At 47.0% G+C, this 15,101-nt stretch overlaps 1 protein-coding gene across 1 annotated transcript in view; it reads left to right on the plus strand.

Annotated features, from left to right (window-relative positions):
- Abca4 (ATP binding cassette subfamily A member 4) overlaps positions 1-15,101 on the plus strand; it is a 121,729-nt gene that overhangs the window by 92,202 nt on the left and 14,426 nt on the right. Inside the window, exons 32-40 of the mRNA XM_055628198.1 lie at positions 1,108-1,140; positions 3,273-3,378; positions 3,503-3,577; positions 3,804-3,973; positions 4,965-5,142; positions 9,914-10,029; positions 10,985-11,132; positions 12,109-12,232; positions 12,610-12,739. Coding sequence (XP_055484173.1) covers positions 1,108-1,140; positions 3,273-3,378; positions 3,503-3,577; positions 3,804-3,973; positions 4,965-5,142; positions 9,914-10,029; positions 10,985-11,132; positions 12,109-12,232; positions 12,610-12,739 — 1,080 coding nt within the window. The remainder of the gene's footprint in view (positions 1-1,107; positions 1,141-3,272; positions 3,379-3,502; positions 3,578-3,803; positions 3,974-4,964; positions 5,143-9,913; positions 10,030-10,984; positions 11,133-12,108; positions 12,233-12,609; positions 12,740-15,101) is intronic.

Here is a 15,101-nt window from a genome sequence, read left to right on the forward strand (position 1 = left end):
GGAAAGACAAGGGGACAGCAAGAGACCAGGGGACAGCATCTGGTTCCACGCCCCTGGGTCAGGCACTAGCTCTTGTTACACTCATTATCACCTGTCACCACCACCCTTGAACATATCCGCAGACACTTTACTATCTAAATCTCTCGCTCTGCCGCTGTTCTTATCAAGACCGTCAGCAGCCCCATCACGGTAGGCAGCTTGACGAAAGCACCCCGCCAGAAAGAGCCCTAAGGAAGTGTGATCCACTCCGCAAGTGCCCTATGGTTTGCAAAGGAAGCAAACTGTGTGGTGTTAGCAGTGTAACAGTCGCCTCCCATACCACAGTCTGAATAAGCCTTACACGGACCTAAGGGGCTGGAGAAAAGTGCAGATGGTGTAAACAGCTGCTGGGAGAGCAGAGCCAAGTTAGTGGTGGAAAACCAACAAACAGATGAAACGAAACACCAACAAACAAACATTGCCCAATCCAAAAACAGAAGCGGAGGAGGAGGAGAGTTTACTCCTTAATTCAATAAGCAACAGACCACTCTAAACCTGGCTCAATAGCAAACTTGCAATCTAGAAGTTTTGATTTTTACTTAATGGCTGATGACAATGACAGTTCAGGGCCAGCTTGAACTCTAGGGACTAGAGTTTCCTCACCATGTTATCATACCTTCAAATGCCCAAAAGTCAGTGTATTGACTGAATGCAATGGAGTAAGTTAGAACTTTCACCAAGGGCATGGGTGATTATTAGAATTTCTTGTGTGCTGTGAAGGGGGGAGGGGGAAGCTTCAAGCTTTACTCCACACTGGCATGATGGTTGCCATGATTTCTAGGTCCACAGTGAGTTCACCGGTCCAGCATGAGGCCTCACCAAAGGGCTAATCAGAAGGTCCAGCATGCAGGAGGCAACCGGGAGAGCCAGGGTTAGAAGATAGCAGTCCTTTCTCCCTGTAGGGATACCCCTGGGTCTCCAGGCATGCCAGCTTCCACTCTACATTGCTTAGATACCAGGAAATGCAAAAACATACCTAGGACAGAGACGTCCCAATGACCAGAAAGAAAAGGCAATGCTAATGCTATCCTTATGGTATGTATTACGTGACTTTATTTTGCTTTTCAGCTTAAAGAGCAAATACTGGGTCAATGAACAGAGGTAAGAAACTATTTGGGAGTGCTGAAGCAGTTAGGTGTGACTGCTAGGTCGTGAACTTAGTTGATGCTGAGGGTGAAGATAATATGATTTCACGCGCACTGTGCAGCAATCTCTCTCTATCTCTATCTCTATCTCTATCTCTATCTCTATCTCTCTCTCTCTCTCTCTCTCAGCTAAATATGTTAGGGCAGCACTGACTAAGTCTGGGAAATCAGCCCTTGGAGGGGACCTCGGAAGTTCATTTCAGTAGGTGGCACTCTTTCCACACAGTCACTCTTACAGTGTTGACCTGGGAAGTTTTCAAATGTTCTGATCTGGGAGGTCCTCCTACCTTTCACGTGAGACAGACACCAGAAACTTATGGTCCTGGAACTCGCCATAGATAGAGATCAGGCTGGCCTTAAACTCACAGAGATCCACCTGACTCTGCCTCCCAAGTTCTGGAATTCAAGGCATGCACCACCATGCCTGGCAAGAGACAAGTTTTTATGAGACATTAGGACCCCAGATCATGAGTGTGGATGTTTCCTGGCCTGTTACATTTAAGTTTCGAGAGATCCAACCCAACTCCAGAATCCACCATGTTCTTTGAGCATCCTGGAGGCTCAAGTGGTTTCAGAGGTTCAGAGAATTTTCAAGTGGAAACAGGCCAGGAACGGGCAATGATGAAGATATCACAACACCATGACTTCAGGTCATGATAATGCTGGCTCAAAGATACGTATATGCATGTTCACAAATGCATGCAATGATTAATGAAAGAAGAGGCCGTGAATGTGAGAGTGAGGATGGGCATGTGGGAGGTTTGGGAGGGAGGAAAGGGAAAGATGAAATGATGTCGTTGTATTATACTCTGAAAAATAAATTTAAAAAAATATACACATGGACCAATGGGGTAAAATAAATAGAGTACTCACCCTTAAACTCACACAGCTACGGCCACTTGGTTTTTGACAATGATGCCATATATATATATATATTTCCCCCACACACACTGGAGAAAAAAATATATATAAATACTGGAAAAAAGATACCTCTTTAATACATGGTGCTGGGATAACTAGTTATCCCCTGGAGACAGCTGAAACTAGATCTTCCTTTCTCACTCTATACAAAAAAATTGATTCAAAATGGTAACTTAACTTATATCCCCTTGGAAATACGTCTTAAGACAAGTCCTGAAACTTTGAAACAACTAACGGGAAACTACTTCAAAATATACGTGCAGGCAAAGGGTTTCCGACACCTCGGGGTAGAAGAGCAGATTGAAGGTTTCTATACAACAAAGAAAATAATTACAGCAAGAAAGAGACAGCCTCCAGAATGGAAGGAAAATTTTAACAATATTCATCCAACAAGGGACTGATAGCCACAATGTATACAGAACTCACAATGTTAAATAAAAAACAAAACAAAACAAAACAAACCTAATGAACTAACAATGAAATGAACACTTTTCTTAAAAGAAATACAAGCGGCCAGTAAATACATGGAAGATGCTCAACATCCTTAGCTGCCAAGGAAATGCAAATCAAAACTACACTGAAATTCCATCTCTCCCCAGTGAGAATGGCTGTCATGAAGAAGACAAATAACTACAAATGCAGTCGAGGCTACAGAGAGGAAAGGAACCCTGTGCACCATGTCTGAGGATGTACATTCAGACACTCCGGAAGTCAGTGTAGAGGTTTCTCCAAACGCAGAACCACCCCTGACGTATTTCCAAAGGAGCATAAGCTAACACACAACAGAGCCGCTTACACATCCAAGTTTACTGAAGCACATTTGCAACAGCCAAGCTAAAAAGCATCCACCTAAGTGCCCATCAAAGAAAACGTGAAGTGTGAAGTCATAGGCATTTGCATAGAGAAGAATGAAATCATGTAATTTTCAGAGAAGTGAATAAAAATTAGCCAGATTTAGAAAGACAAGTAGATGCTTCCACTCATATCTTGGAATCTAGACTGTGGGTTTATTAGCTTTCACGTCTAGAGGGCAGGAGGACTATTTGGAGAGGAAAGGTTTGTGAGGGGGAACAATGTTGCTTCGTAGCCCAGGCAGTACCCCTGTGGAAGCTGAGATCATGCTGGTGGGCATGAGCCTCATGGCACTGACATCTTCCTGCCTTGTAGGTACGGAGGAATTTCCATCGGAGGAAAGCTCCCTGCCATCCCCGTCACTGGGGAAGCACTTGTTGGTTTTCTAAGTGACCTGGGCCAGATGATGAATGTGAGCGGGGTATGTAAAGGACCTGGGTTTGGGGTCAAGTGTTGGACTTACTTAAAAGAAGATGGAAATTACCATAAGTACTGAAGAAGGAGGGAAAAAGAGGAAACATTTCTTGTTTGTTGTGCTGTTCTAGGGTCCTGTCACCAGAGAGGCCGCTAAAGAAATGTTAGAGTTCCTCAAACATCTTGAAACCAAGGACAACATTAAGGTACCTGACCTGAATCTAAAAATTCCTGCGAGCTCATTGGTTGACAGCTTTTGCTCTGCTTAATAAAATTCCATCCCATGGCAGGAATGCCTGCCAAGCCCTCCCTCCTTCTCACGTTTGTTCTTTTTGCTGCTGGTAGCTTTTCCTTTAAACAGCCTGTCAGTGCCCCCTCTCGGGTGCCTGGGTTGTAGGCCAGCTATCCAATCAGCCTGTCTCTGCCCTCTAGGTGTGGTTTAACAACAAGGGCTGGCATGCAATGGTCAGCTTTCTGAACGTGGCTCACAATGCCATCTTACGTGCCAGCCTGCCCAAGGACAAGGACCCCGAGGAGTATGGAATCACTGTCATCAGCCAGCCTTTGAACCTGACCAAGGAGCAGCTCTCCGACATCACAGTGTGAGCTGCCACCACCTGGGGGCTCTCTCTCTCTCTCTCTCTCTCTCTCTCTCTCTTTCTCTCTCTTAAAAATGAAGGGAGGGGTGTCTGTGTGTGTGTTGTGAGGTATAAGGCTGAGTGATGACATTTCATTGGGCTCATATGAATGACTGGTTTCAAATGCTTCCTGAACCAAATTGGCTGTTCTTTCATCTCCCCATTTATTTGGAAAATAAACTTACACTTTTGGGCCCTTGATAACAAGTTCCTCCCGAATTACACCAGTAACCTCTCTGCCGGGACACAAAGAGCCTGCTGGCACCTGGAATAGTCGGTGAGGCTCCTTTCCCTGGCATGGTTCTAGCTTCTGCTAATTTGCGTCAGGTAGCCATGCTTTGGAGCTATTTGCTTTCCTCAACATTGGGCTCTTATGTCTCAGCTTCAGGTAGAACATTGGTCTTCGGTGTGCTACTCAGTTTGCGCTACTGGAGGCTACAGAGATTTGAGGAGAAGCACTCTGAAGTGCAAACTTTTGGGAAGCTCTCAGGACTGCCTAGAGTTCAGACAGGATTCAGGGTCTACCTGCTCCCAAGCCAAATGCCTTCTGTGTGGTCCCAGAGACCAATCTTAAAAAACTCGCCTCCTATTCCTTGAGTTTCCACGTGACTATTTCCTCTGATGTGGTTTCATAGAACGTAAGCCTGTCTGTGGCTGCAGGAAACTCAAGAGCCTTTAGAAAACCTCCGAGCTAAGAAGACTTTAGAATTGCTCCAAAGTCTTCATTTGTGTATACCATAGTACACAGGTAGAAACGTAATAAAATGGAAGGCTATCTAGAATGTTCTCACAACCCCAAAAAGCAACCTATAAAACTATCCACTTAGCCTTGATTAAGGCAGTGCTTCAAGCCAGGGATGTGGGGACATACCATAGGACTGAATAAGGACTGCCCAGAGCCTGACACATACCTTCTCTAGGTTTCTGACCTTCCCCATCTCTGGTCCTGCCGCAGGCTGACCACTTCCGTGGATGTTGTGGTGGCCATATGTGTGATTTTCGCCATGTCCTTCGTCCCGGCCAGCTTTGTGCTTTACTTGATCCAGGAGAGAGTGACAAAAGCCAAGCACTTGCAGTTCATCAGTGGCGTGAGCCCCACCACCTACTGGCTGACTAACTTCCTCTGGGATATCGTGAGTACCAGGCCTTTCCCAACCTCCAGGACAGGGCACAGCTGAGGCATGTCTGGGCAGGGAGGGATTTCAGCTTGTCGGGGCTGCTGGGGCAACAGTCTGGTGACTGCCATCCCTTGATATCTTCTTAAAAAGCCAGTTGGGAACCAATCCCTGAGAAGACCCCAGGACACAGTTAATAGCTACTTTGAATCTCAGGATAAACAATGAACAACTCATAGCGAAAGTCTTCAGTATCTCCCACTTCAACTGTTACGTGGTAACATGCTTGCACTAAAAGTCACTGGTTGTTTTCTCAGAAATTCAAATTTAACCGGGCATTCTATATTTTGATTTGCCAAATCTGGAAATACCGCTTAGAAACCTCATTTTACTTCTTCAGAGTATCCAGGGGCTGGTGAGATGGCTCAGTGGGTAAAGGTGCTTGCCGCACAAGCCGGATGACCCGAATCCGACCCGTGGAACCCGTGTGAAGGCAGAAACAGAGAAGCACCCTCAGAAAAGCGTTCTCTGCCTCCACACACATATGTAGTTGTGGCATGTGTACCCACACATATCATGCGCACATACACAATGGTTATTTTAAGTGACCAGATCTTCACTGTATTAGATCAGCTACAACTTTAGGAAAAACTAAAAAAATAAAAATAAAAATAAAAAATAAAGAAATCAGCTCATCATCAGCAGACAACAGACAAGGTTGGTGGGGGACAAAGAAGGATTAGAATGCAGTATGCATTACAGGCCACAGGGCCAAAAGGAACTGTTTTTTAAAAAAAGATATATTTATTTTACATATGAGAGTTCTATCTGCATGTACACCGCCATGCCAGAGGAGGGCATCAGTTCCCAGTATAGATGGTTGGGAGCCACCATGTGGTTGCTGGGAATCGAACTCAGGACCTCTGGAAGAGCAGTGCTCTTAACTGATGAGCCATCTCTCCAGCCCCCCAAAAGGAACTTTTAGCAGTCTAGTTATAATATGACAGGGACACTGTGACACCAACCCATTTTTTCTTGGTGTCTTGAATAATGAGATCTTTGAGTCGTTTTGTTGTGTGTTTTGAAACAGGATCTCACTATGCAGCCCTGGCTGCCTTGGAACTCAAGGTATAAACAAGGTTGGCTTCAAACTCACAGAAATCCACCTGCCTCTGCTACTCAAGTTCTGTGCTTAAAGGTGTGTGTCGCCCCAGCTGGCCCATGAGATCTTCCTTTTATCTCAACATTACAAGAACAGCATGAGGCTTCTCTCTTGATGCTGAAACATACCGGCTCATGGAGACCGGTGTGAATGATCCTCTTCCTGTGGCTTTTACTAATAATGCTGGATATCAGGGGCTTGGCTGACATGTTCCGTTGGCCTCACTCTACCTGTTACCATAGCTGTCACCTCACAATATAAAACCGGAAGACTTCACCAGCAATTGAATTATTTCCCTTTTCTTCATGCACCCAGGTGCATGGGTCGTTCAGGAGCTACCAGCTTCTCTCGGCATGGTGATTTTAACAGGAAAGAACTTGGGCTCACTTACCTTAAAAAGCTAACTGTTAAGAAGTGTTAACTGTTTTTCTGTTTTTTAGGTATATTTTTATTTTATGTGAGTTTAGGTGTGTGAGTGTGTTTGCCTATATGTACGCATGCCTGGTGCATGCCCAGAAGAGATCATCAGATCCCTTGAAACTGTTGTTAACTGCTATATAGATGCTAGGGACCCAATGTGGGGACTCTGCAAGAATGGCAAATGCTCTTTACTGTTGAGCTCTTTCCCAGGTCCTGTTTTTTTCCACTTTAAAGACAAGATATATAATTTACACTTTGGCCTGGGCTGTATGTGGCTACACAGAGAGGTCTTGGAGCCTGTAGAAAGACAGGGCTACAAGGAAGGGATGAACACCTTGGATAAAGGGGCCAAGCACTGGCAAAGTAGCCTGCAGGCCATTCTTTCAAGGTCCAGAGGATGGTGGCTGCAGCATTGGCAGGCCTCCTGCCACTCGAGATTTTTCACTGGCTGGAACTCTGAGCTCTGTGATCTAGAATTAAGGTACTCATTACTGTTGCTAGTCAGTGGCAAAAAGACAATGGATGCCTGGGGAGTCATTGTTGAGCTAACAATTAATTGTTTGTATCACCCACTCAGCACACCTGTGACACTATAATTTTTTTTTTTTTTAATGTTGAAGCAATCATAGACTTCAGGAAGTGCCAAGCACAGCCTGAAGCCTTCTGAGTTAGCTGAAAGTATCTTTCTTTTCTCTTTTTAAGAATGAAGCAATTTATTGACTCTTTGTTCTGATGCTTCTGGTTGCCAGCTGCCACAGTCCTGCAATTCTGTCCAGATCTCTCTGCCCCTGAGGTGCGACCTTGTGACCCTCATCTTAGTCACTTTCCACCATTTTCAGCCCCTCTCGGGCTTGGAAAATGTATTCTTAGAGCCTCTGCTGAAACGACAGGGCCTGACACCGTTTCTCTGATGTCCTTTGGAGATCTTGGACATGGAGCCAACTCCAGGTGTCCAGGCGCTGCTCTAGGGAAGCAGCTATTGTGGAGACCTTACTTCTAACAACAGAGAGTGACCTCCTTGTTTGGCTAGTTTGTGTCCTCCCAAGTGGGAGCTTCCAGGCTTTTTGAGGAAGGCTGTCAGAGCTCTGATGGAACACCTGCTGGCTGACGGCTTTTACACAAGTTCCAGGCGTCCTGTAGTCTTTAAGGTGCTAGTCAGGGGGAAAGGGCTGGAAGGTGTTTTGTATGTGAGTGTGTGCATGCGTGCGTGTGTGTGCCCTCTCTCTTAAACACATACACACCTCTGATGTGTACCTTTACAAACACGGACATGCTTCCACAGCGATGCCTTGCACTAGGTTGTTGCTGTTTTTGTCTACTTCAACCTGAGACAGTTCCTGCTCCGCCCCTTAACACACATGGCCTTGACCCACTGGAAGATTACAGGCCAGTTACTTGGCAGGGAGTCTGTCAATTCAGGGTTACCCCAGGCTCCTCATGACCGGATTGATGTCGTGAGTCCTTGGCGACAGTGTCGAGGTGCAGAAGCTGGATTCCCCTTGCACCCTATCAGTCTGTGTCTGATTTCAACTTGTCCTAGTTCTGGGGGTGTTCGCTTTGTCACTTCACAAGGTGTCTGCGCAGCTTCTCCGCCAGAAGAATTATTCTTTCCCCTTTTATTATTAGTGAAAACTTTAACAGAAACTTTGAAGAGAAGATGTGCAAACATCTGGTTTGTTAGCCAATTTTCCATTTGTTCACTTACTTGTTTGTGTCTCTATGCAGCCATAGCTCTTGTTAACCAGCACACTGTTGTATAGAGGTACGCTATACTGTTGTATAGAGGTAACTAACAGTATGGCAGTAAGAACTCCTTCAGGCTGCCCGCTGTGTTCTGCTGATTTGTGTCCTTCTGCCTGGAGTATCCCACTGCCTCTGGATGGGCAAGAGACCCAGGCTCATCCTGCAACCCCTGGAGCAAGATATTTCACCAAGGGACCTGGTTCATTTCAGTGGGAAGCGGCTTTCATAAACCAAGATCTGGGCACCAGGCTTGTTCCGTGACACCAAGATAGCACTGATGGCAGCCTGTTAAGTAGACAGAACCAGAGAAGACATTTGTGTATATACGCAGGGTTCTACCCGTGCTTCGAAGTCTCTCTATGCACTAGCTGTGGCGCTCACCTCTGACTCAAGTCACAACCAAAGAGTCCAAAATCTTTAAAATCCTGCACAGACTGCAAACTAACAAAGAAATATTATTTAAAGTAAGCAATAGAACACATTAGAGACACACATCAAGACTGACAGCAGGCCAAGTGAGTGAGGCTAGCAAGGGCCCCAATTATTTCAAGAGGAGGAGGAGCTTGCTTGAGTTCCTGTCTTAGCAGACTAGGTTTGTGTAAATCTTTGCTTACTGCGCATGCCCCGTCTGATTTTAATCATGTGCTTGCCCAGTTGGGCAACCTCATTTGGGGACACAGTTTCGCCTTATTGTGCATGTACCCTACCCAATCTAGGCTACCCAATATAGGTCCATAACCTATAATTCCAAAATTGTTGTTGAGGAAGTTCTGGAATTCCAATTGGGTATGTCAAAGGATTGCTAAGAGGAGTAACATTTCCATTGTTGAAAACAGGTATGCGTGCAGCAACATAGGAGTCCTAAGTTGCTAACAGGCATCATTTGGAAATGGTTGTGTATATAGCCCAAGCCAAGCAGAGCCCTGGGCTGCTGAGCTATTCCCTGTGCTTGTCTGTCTCAACGGGGACTTGGGCATCCATTCCAGGTACCCTCGGTGCCATGCCCTCCTCATGCTCACTAGGCTTTCACCCTGGTGGAGACGTCATCTTACCATGCTGCCCACCTTTCCATGTCAGACCTGATGTCTTCAGAACTGCATGGTTTAGAAGAGTTAACCTCAGCCATGTGAGCACCTCAAACAGAAGAACCATAGTTTAAGCTTTCCTAAATTCTGGAGACATGTTTAAAAAGAACAACCACCAGGACTTTACAGCCGATTTAGTAAGAGAGATCAGATAGAATTTCATATCTGTTCTTTTTCAAAGATAGGCACTGGAGGTCTTTGAACAGGGGTAGGAAAGAGGTCACAAGAGAACTGTAAACTGCTTAGCCTATGTCTTAACTCTGTATCTGCTAACCAAAAGCTGTTTAAATAGGTGGACCCAATCCCAGACCACAAGAGCTGGAGGAGCCTGATCCCCAGGTCATAGAGGGTCAGTGACTTACTGTCTCCTCTCTCTAAGGTGAATTATGCTGTAAGTGCGGGCCTGGTGGTGGGCATCTTCTTTGGATTTCAAAAGAAAGCCTACACATCTGCAGACAACCTTCCTGCTCTCATCGCTCTGCTCATGCTGTATGGGTAAGCCATCAGGGGCGGAGATGCCGTTTTCTGATAGCAAACGTGGGTCTTCCTGTAGTGGTTTAGCCTCCAGCTGCAGAAGCTTCAGTGGTAGCTAATCAGGAACCTGCCCGTCTGGCACCAACCGTGTAGGTCTCTCTGAGTCCTAGTCCACTTAGGGATAAAGAGATGAGTGCCGCAGAGCGTGAACATCCTTCAGTTCCAACTGTGACCTTGACCAAAGTCTGGGACTCAGTCAGTCCCCACTTCCTCCCCAGCTCTGTGGGCAAGCTGTCCAGTGTAGAGTCTCCCTCTGTGCTGGCCAAGAATTATCTGCACACAGCAGAGGATTCCAAGCCACAAACACTATCCCAGGCCAGGCTACAAGCGGGCACAGAGACTGAACAATCTAATGGAGAACAACGTGCTGCTGTGTACCCCAGGCTTACTACATGCTGTACGTTTAACTGTGGACAAATGATTCTTTATCTGGGCCTCAGACTCCATACTATAAAGAAGGAAGGAATGATGCCTGGCTGGAGGAGAGTCTTGCCAGAACAGTGGGTTCTGTCCCAGAACAATGGTCTTCATTCATCCCAGAACAATGGTCTCCATTTTATCTCTCTTGAAAATGGACTCTGTGAACTCTGACATGAACTGTGAAGATGAGCTCCTGGGACCTTCAGTTGTCCTTTATCTAGAGCAGAGGGCATGACTGTGGGTGGCCTCTGAGATTTATAGCTCATAAGTTCACAGATAGCTTCTGCCTCATTTGCTCCTCATAAAACTCATGAGATGGTCAGGGCAGGCATCACCAACCCCTTTTGAAGATGAGGCACACAGAACAAGGAATGGAGTATCTCCTTTCTCTCCCTGGGACTCTGGCCAGTCCAAACATGTCCCATCATATCCAGAGGTATAGCTAATGAGATGGAACCTGGGCCTTTCTCCCTCTGAGATGTGTCATCTTGCACAGGTGGGCGGTCATCCCCATGATGTACCCCGCATCCTTCCTGTTTGATGTCCCCAGCACAGCCTACGTGGCCTTGGCTTGCGCTAACCTCTTCATAGGCATCAACAGCAGCGCCATCACCTTCATCCTGGAATTATTTGAGAATAACCGGGTGAGAACTCTCGTGGCTTCTTGGTTTAATTAGTGGGATGTTAGCACAGATAGGCCAGTCGTCAGAGCCATGGAGAACACAGTGTAGGCAGATGTGCAGGCTGTCTCCCCTACCCTCACCAAGCACTACTCCCTGCTCTCAATACCTGATTTATGTGCTCTGAGTGCCATGGCTTTGTAAGCCTCTTCTTTAAGATATATACACACACACACACACACATAATTTTTTCCACTCAGGATTTTAACTTTTTAGATTGAAGGTAGAGTTTCCTGGGGAATCACCTGATGACATAGTCAGGTGATTTCAAAGAAGGCCACACGCGAACTGATTTTGCCACTGGAGCTTCTGTTCATGTGACTTCAAATCTAAAAGAGACAAAAAGGCGTGACAGCGAAAAACCTCCCTACCCACTTCGGTTCACCCAGCTCCCTCCTCCAGACTCCGCCTTATTCCAGTTTCTGGTGTTTTTCTGAAGACATAGAAACATATTCCTTCCCCAACTTTTTCTAATTTATAAATGACAACATACTAGCATGTGCTGCCCTGCTCCCAAAGAAATCTGAGGACTAGGAAGCCTTGGTGCCAAATTACTCCATTTTACAAGCCCTGTCCATACCCTCTGACTTCTCCCTGACATCTCGTGAAGGAGATGGCTGGACTCCTTTAAAAAAAGAGGAGTGGGTGGCTTACAGGGCTGTCTTTGCTCTGCATCCCTTTTGATTACTGTATCTGAGTCCTGCTATGGCTATGCTATGCCATGGCTGTGCTCCTAGCATTCCGGCCCCCTGGGGAGGGGGGGTTGTCTTCAAGTGCCTCCCAAGCCTCTCCTTTTCTCCCTCGTTCTTCACCATCCAGTGTGTGTCCACACATCTGCCCTGGGGCCCGCCAGAAGACCAGAGTCCGGAGTCTACCTGCTCACTCGGGGACAGGTGGCCTCAGCCTCCAAACCCCTAACAGCCTCGCTTCTCTTTCTCAGACGCTGCTCAGGTTCAACGCCATGTTGAGGAAGTTGCTCATCGTCTTCCCCCATTTCTGCCTGGGCAGGGGGCTCATTGATCTGGCACTGAGCCAAGCTGTGACAGACGTCTATGCCCAGTTCGGTGGGTAGCATTCTAGGTCTGTGGGTCACAACCGTGGATCCGTTCAGGCTGGGAGAGTTCTGACCTCAGACCTTCAGCCTAGAGGCTGGAATGGCACCTAAATGCTGGCCAGGCATTATGCCAGACCTGGAAGGGCATAGGATGCCTCTATTTCTATGGCTGGAGAGCTATAGGTGAGGCCAGGGGCAGGACTTTACCCTCCTGCACTCTGGCCTGGGAGCCAAGAGGAACTTGATTTTTTTTTTCGGGGGAAGGGGTCTCATTTAGCCTCTCACACAAGGCCTGGGCATCTGGGTCACAGCTGTATTGTCATGGGTGAGTCTGGCAGCCTGATGCACATTTTACTCCTGCTAATGACCTGTTGCTTCCATCCCCAGGTGAGGAATACTCTTCAAACCCATTCCAGTGGGACCTGATTGGGAAGAACCTGGTTGCTATGGTGATAGAAGGGGTGGCATACTTCCTTCTGACCCTCCTCATTCAACACCACTTTTTTCTCACTAGGTGGTATGTCTTATTACACCCTGAGAGGCCATTGGGTAGCTCCTTGTTTCCAACCCTGGGCTGGAAACAGTGTTACCAACCCAGCCTGGTTCTCACAACTTTCATTTTTCCTCATTCTCCAGGCTGGGCTTGTTCTTCGTACCCCAGGGAGAGATGGGTTAGAACAAGCCTGTTAGAATTAGAGACAAATCTTAACCAACTTTTAGAAATACAATGGTTTCGTTTCAATTGCTAATATTTAAGTATGTAATTGCTACATACTTATCTTAAATTGGATGACAGTACTGCAAATGAGGATCCTTATGGCATATGCAAGACACTAGAAAGCAGCGTTTTCCATCTGTAAGAAGTGAGACAAAGCAGACTCTCTTGCTAGCTGGAACCCTGAGGGCAGGGCAGGGAAATGGGGCAAAGAGTAACATTGGGATCTTGTGCCAATGAGGGTGAGGGCACCCAGGGGCTTATGAAAAGGTTAAAAAAAAAAAAAAAAGCAATCCAGCCTCCATCCCTGCATCTAGATATCTGCCGACCCTAGCGTTACCAGGACATCTCAGAGGGCAGGTGAGCCAGCTTATGCTCCTGCCCAGCCGCACTTTCCCAGGATCTGCCCCGCCCTGCCTGCCTCATGCCGACCTGAGCTTGGTTTCCCGAGTGCAACCCCTTCAGATGTCCAACCCCTTCAGATGTCCATCAGATGTCCACCCCCAGGGCCCTGTGGCCTGAGCATCCAGGCCCTCCCTAAGAGACTATTAGAACAATTATTTGTTTCCTAGCATTTCCTCCTCTCAGGATGAGTCTGATCACCTGTTAAAAAAAAAAAAAAAAAGGGTGGGGGAGGCTGCAAGGTTTGGTGCATTATAAATGACCCACTTCCCTAACCGCAGGGTTAGGAAGACTGAGGGAGAAACAAGGGAGTAAAACAATGGCCATGGAGTAAAACAATCAGCAGTGCTTCTGGTGAGTCTGGGAGAGTTCTGACCTCAGACCTTCAGCCTAGAGGCTGGAATGGCACCTAAATGCTGGCCAGGCATTATGCCAGACCTGGAATAAGTCTGCCTCTATTTCTATGGCTGGAAAGCTATAGGTGAGGCCAGACTGTGAGAGCCTGTATCCATGAGCCTCTCAGCCCTTTGCTGTGTTGGCCATGGAGTTCAGAAGAGAAGAGGGGTGGAGCTGATTACCAAAACTAAGGAATTAGCTTTAAACTCTGATGCTGATACACCTCAGTGGTCCTAAAGATCGTCAGAGAGGCCTGGCTCTCTGATTGACACTCCACCATCACACCCCTGCTGATAACTAACAAGCAAAGAGGGGGGAGGGGAGAAAGAAGGATGCTGTTGGTAGAGGGGGAGGCCTGCCCAAGAGTACAACAACCCCAGAGAGTAAGGTGGGTACATGGGGTGAAAGGACGTCCAGGGAGCCGTGGGACAGGAAGATGAGTGGGCAGGTGGGACGAGTAAGGAGGGGCAGGCGGTGTCGGCTCATGAAATACTCCTCATCTTGATGACTCGGACTCAAGCCCAAGAGCAACATGAAATCCCTGGGGTATTTTAACCAGGGGAGTAACATGATCTTGCCACGATGAGAGTTGAGGCAGAAGTCCATGTTGAGAGGCAAAGGGAGAAGAGTGACCTGGTTATAGATGGCGGCACTGGGAGATGGTAGAGAAAATTAGTAGAAGGTCTGTTAGACAAGACTTAGTGACAGAGCAGATGTGGTCAGTAAGGGAGAAAGGAAAGACTGGAATCCGAGGCTGGGCGTGTCTAACTTAGAGCCTGCAGGCTGCATGCATCCAAGGAGAGCTACGAATACACAACACACAATGTCATATATCGGGGTCAAAAGGTCAGACAATGGACACAGGGTGTCAGAAAGATATCCAGAGAAGTGTCTGTGCCTTTAAGGGTAGGGATGATTCTCTTGGCAAGGCAGGAGCAAGAGAACATGCTGAGGCTCGCGGGTGGATAATGGCATGCAAGGGGTAGAGACCAGGGGTGAGAGCCAGTACAAATACCAAAGGCCTGTGGAACCTGCCTGCCGGGAACAGCATTTCGGAGAAGTTAGACTTGGAACCTACAGCTTAGACCAAGAAAGATTTGGGAGCATGTATTAAATAAAATGACGAAACTATCTTGACATTTTGTTGGTAGGGAAGGCTGGAGGAAGAAGAAGCCATAGAAGGAAGCTTTTAATAATCCAACACTGGCATCCAGGCCCTGAGAGTGCCCGAATCTTTCCTCTGTGCCGGGCGTCATCCAGGATTCATCTTCACAAAACCCTGAGATAGCCCTCTTCTTTCCCCTTCACATGGTTGAAGAAGGCAAGACTCAGAGAGGTCCAATGACAGGCATAAGGTCATGCATGA

This window comes from Psammomys obesus, unplaced genomic scaffold (assembly GCF_907164565.1).
Source record: "Psammomys obesus unplaced genomic scaffold, mPsaObe1.curated_primary_1811, whole genome shotgun sequence".
NCBI lineage: Eukaryota > Metazoa > Chordata > Mammalia > Rodentia > Muridae > Psammomys > Psammomys obesus.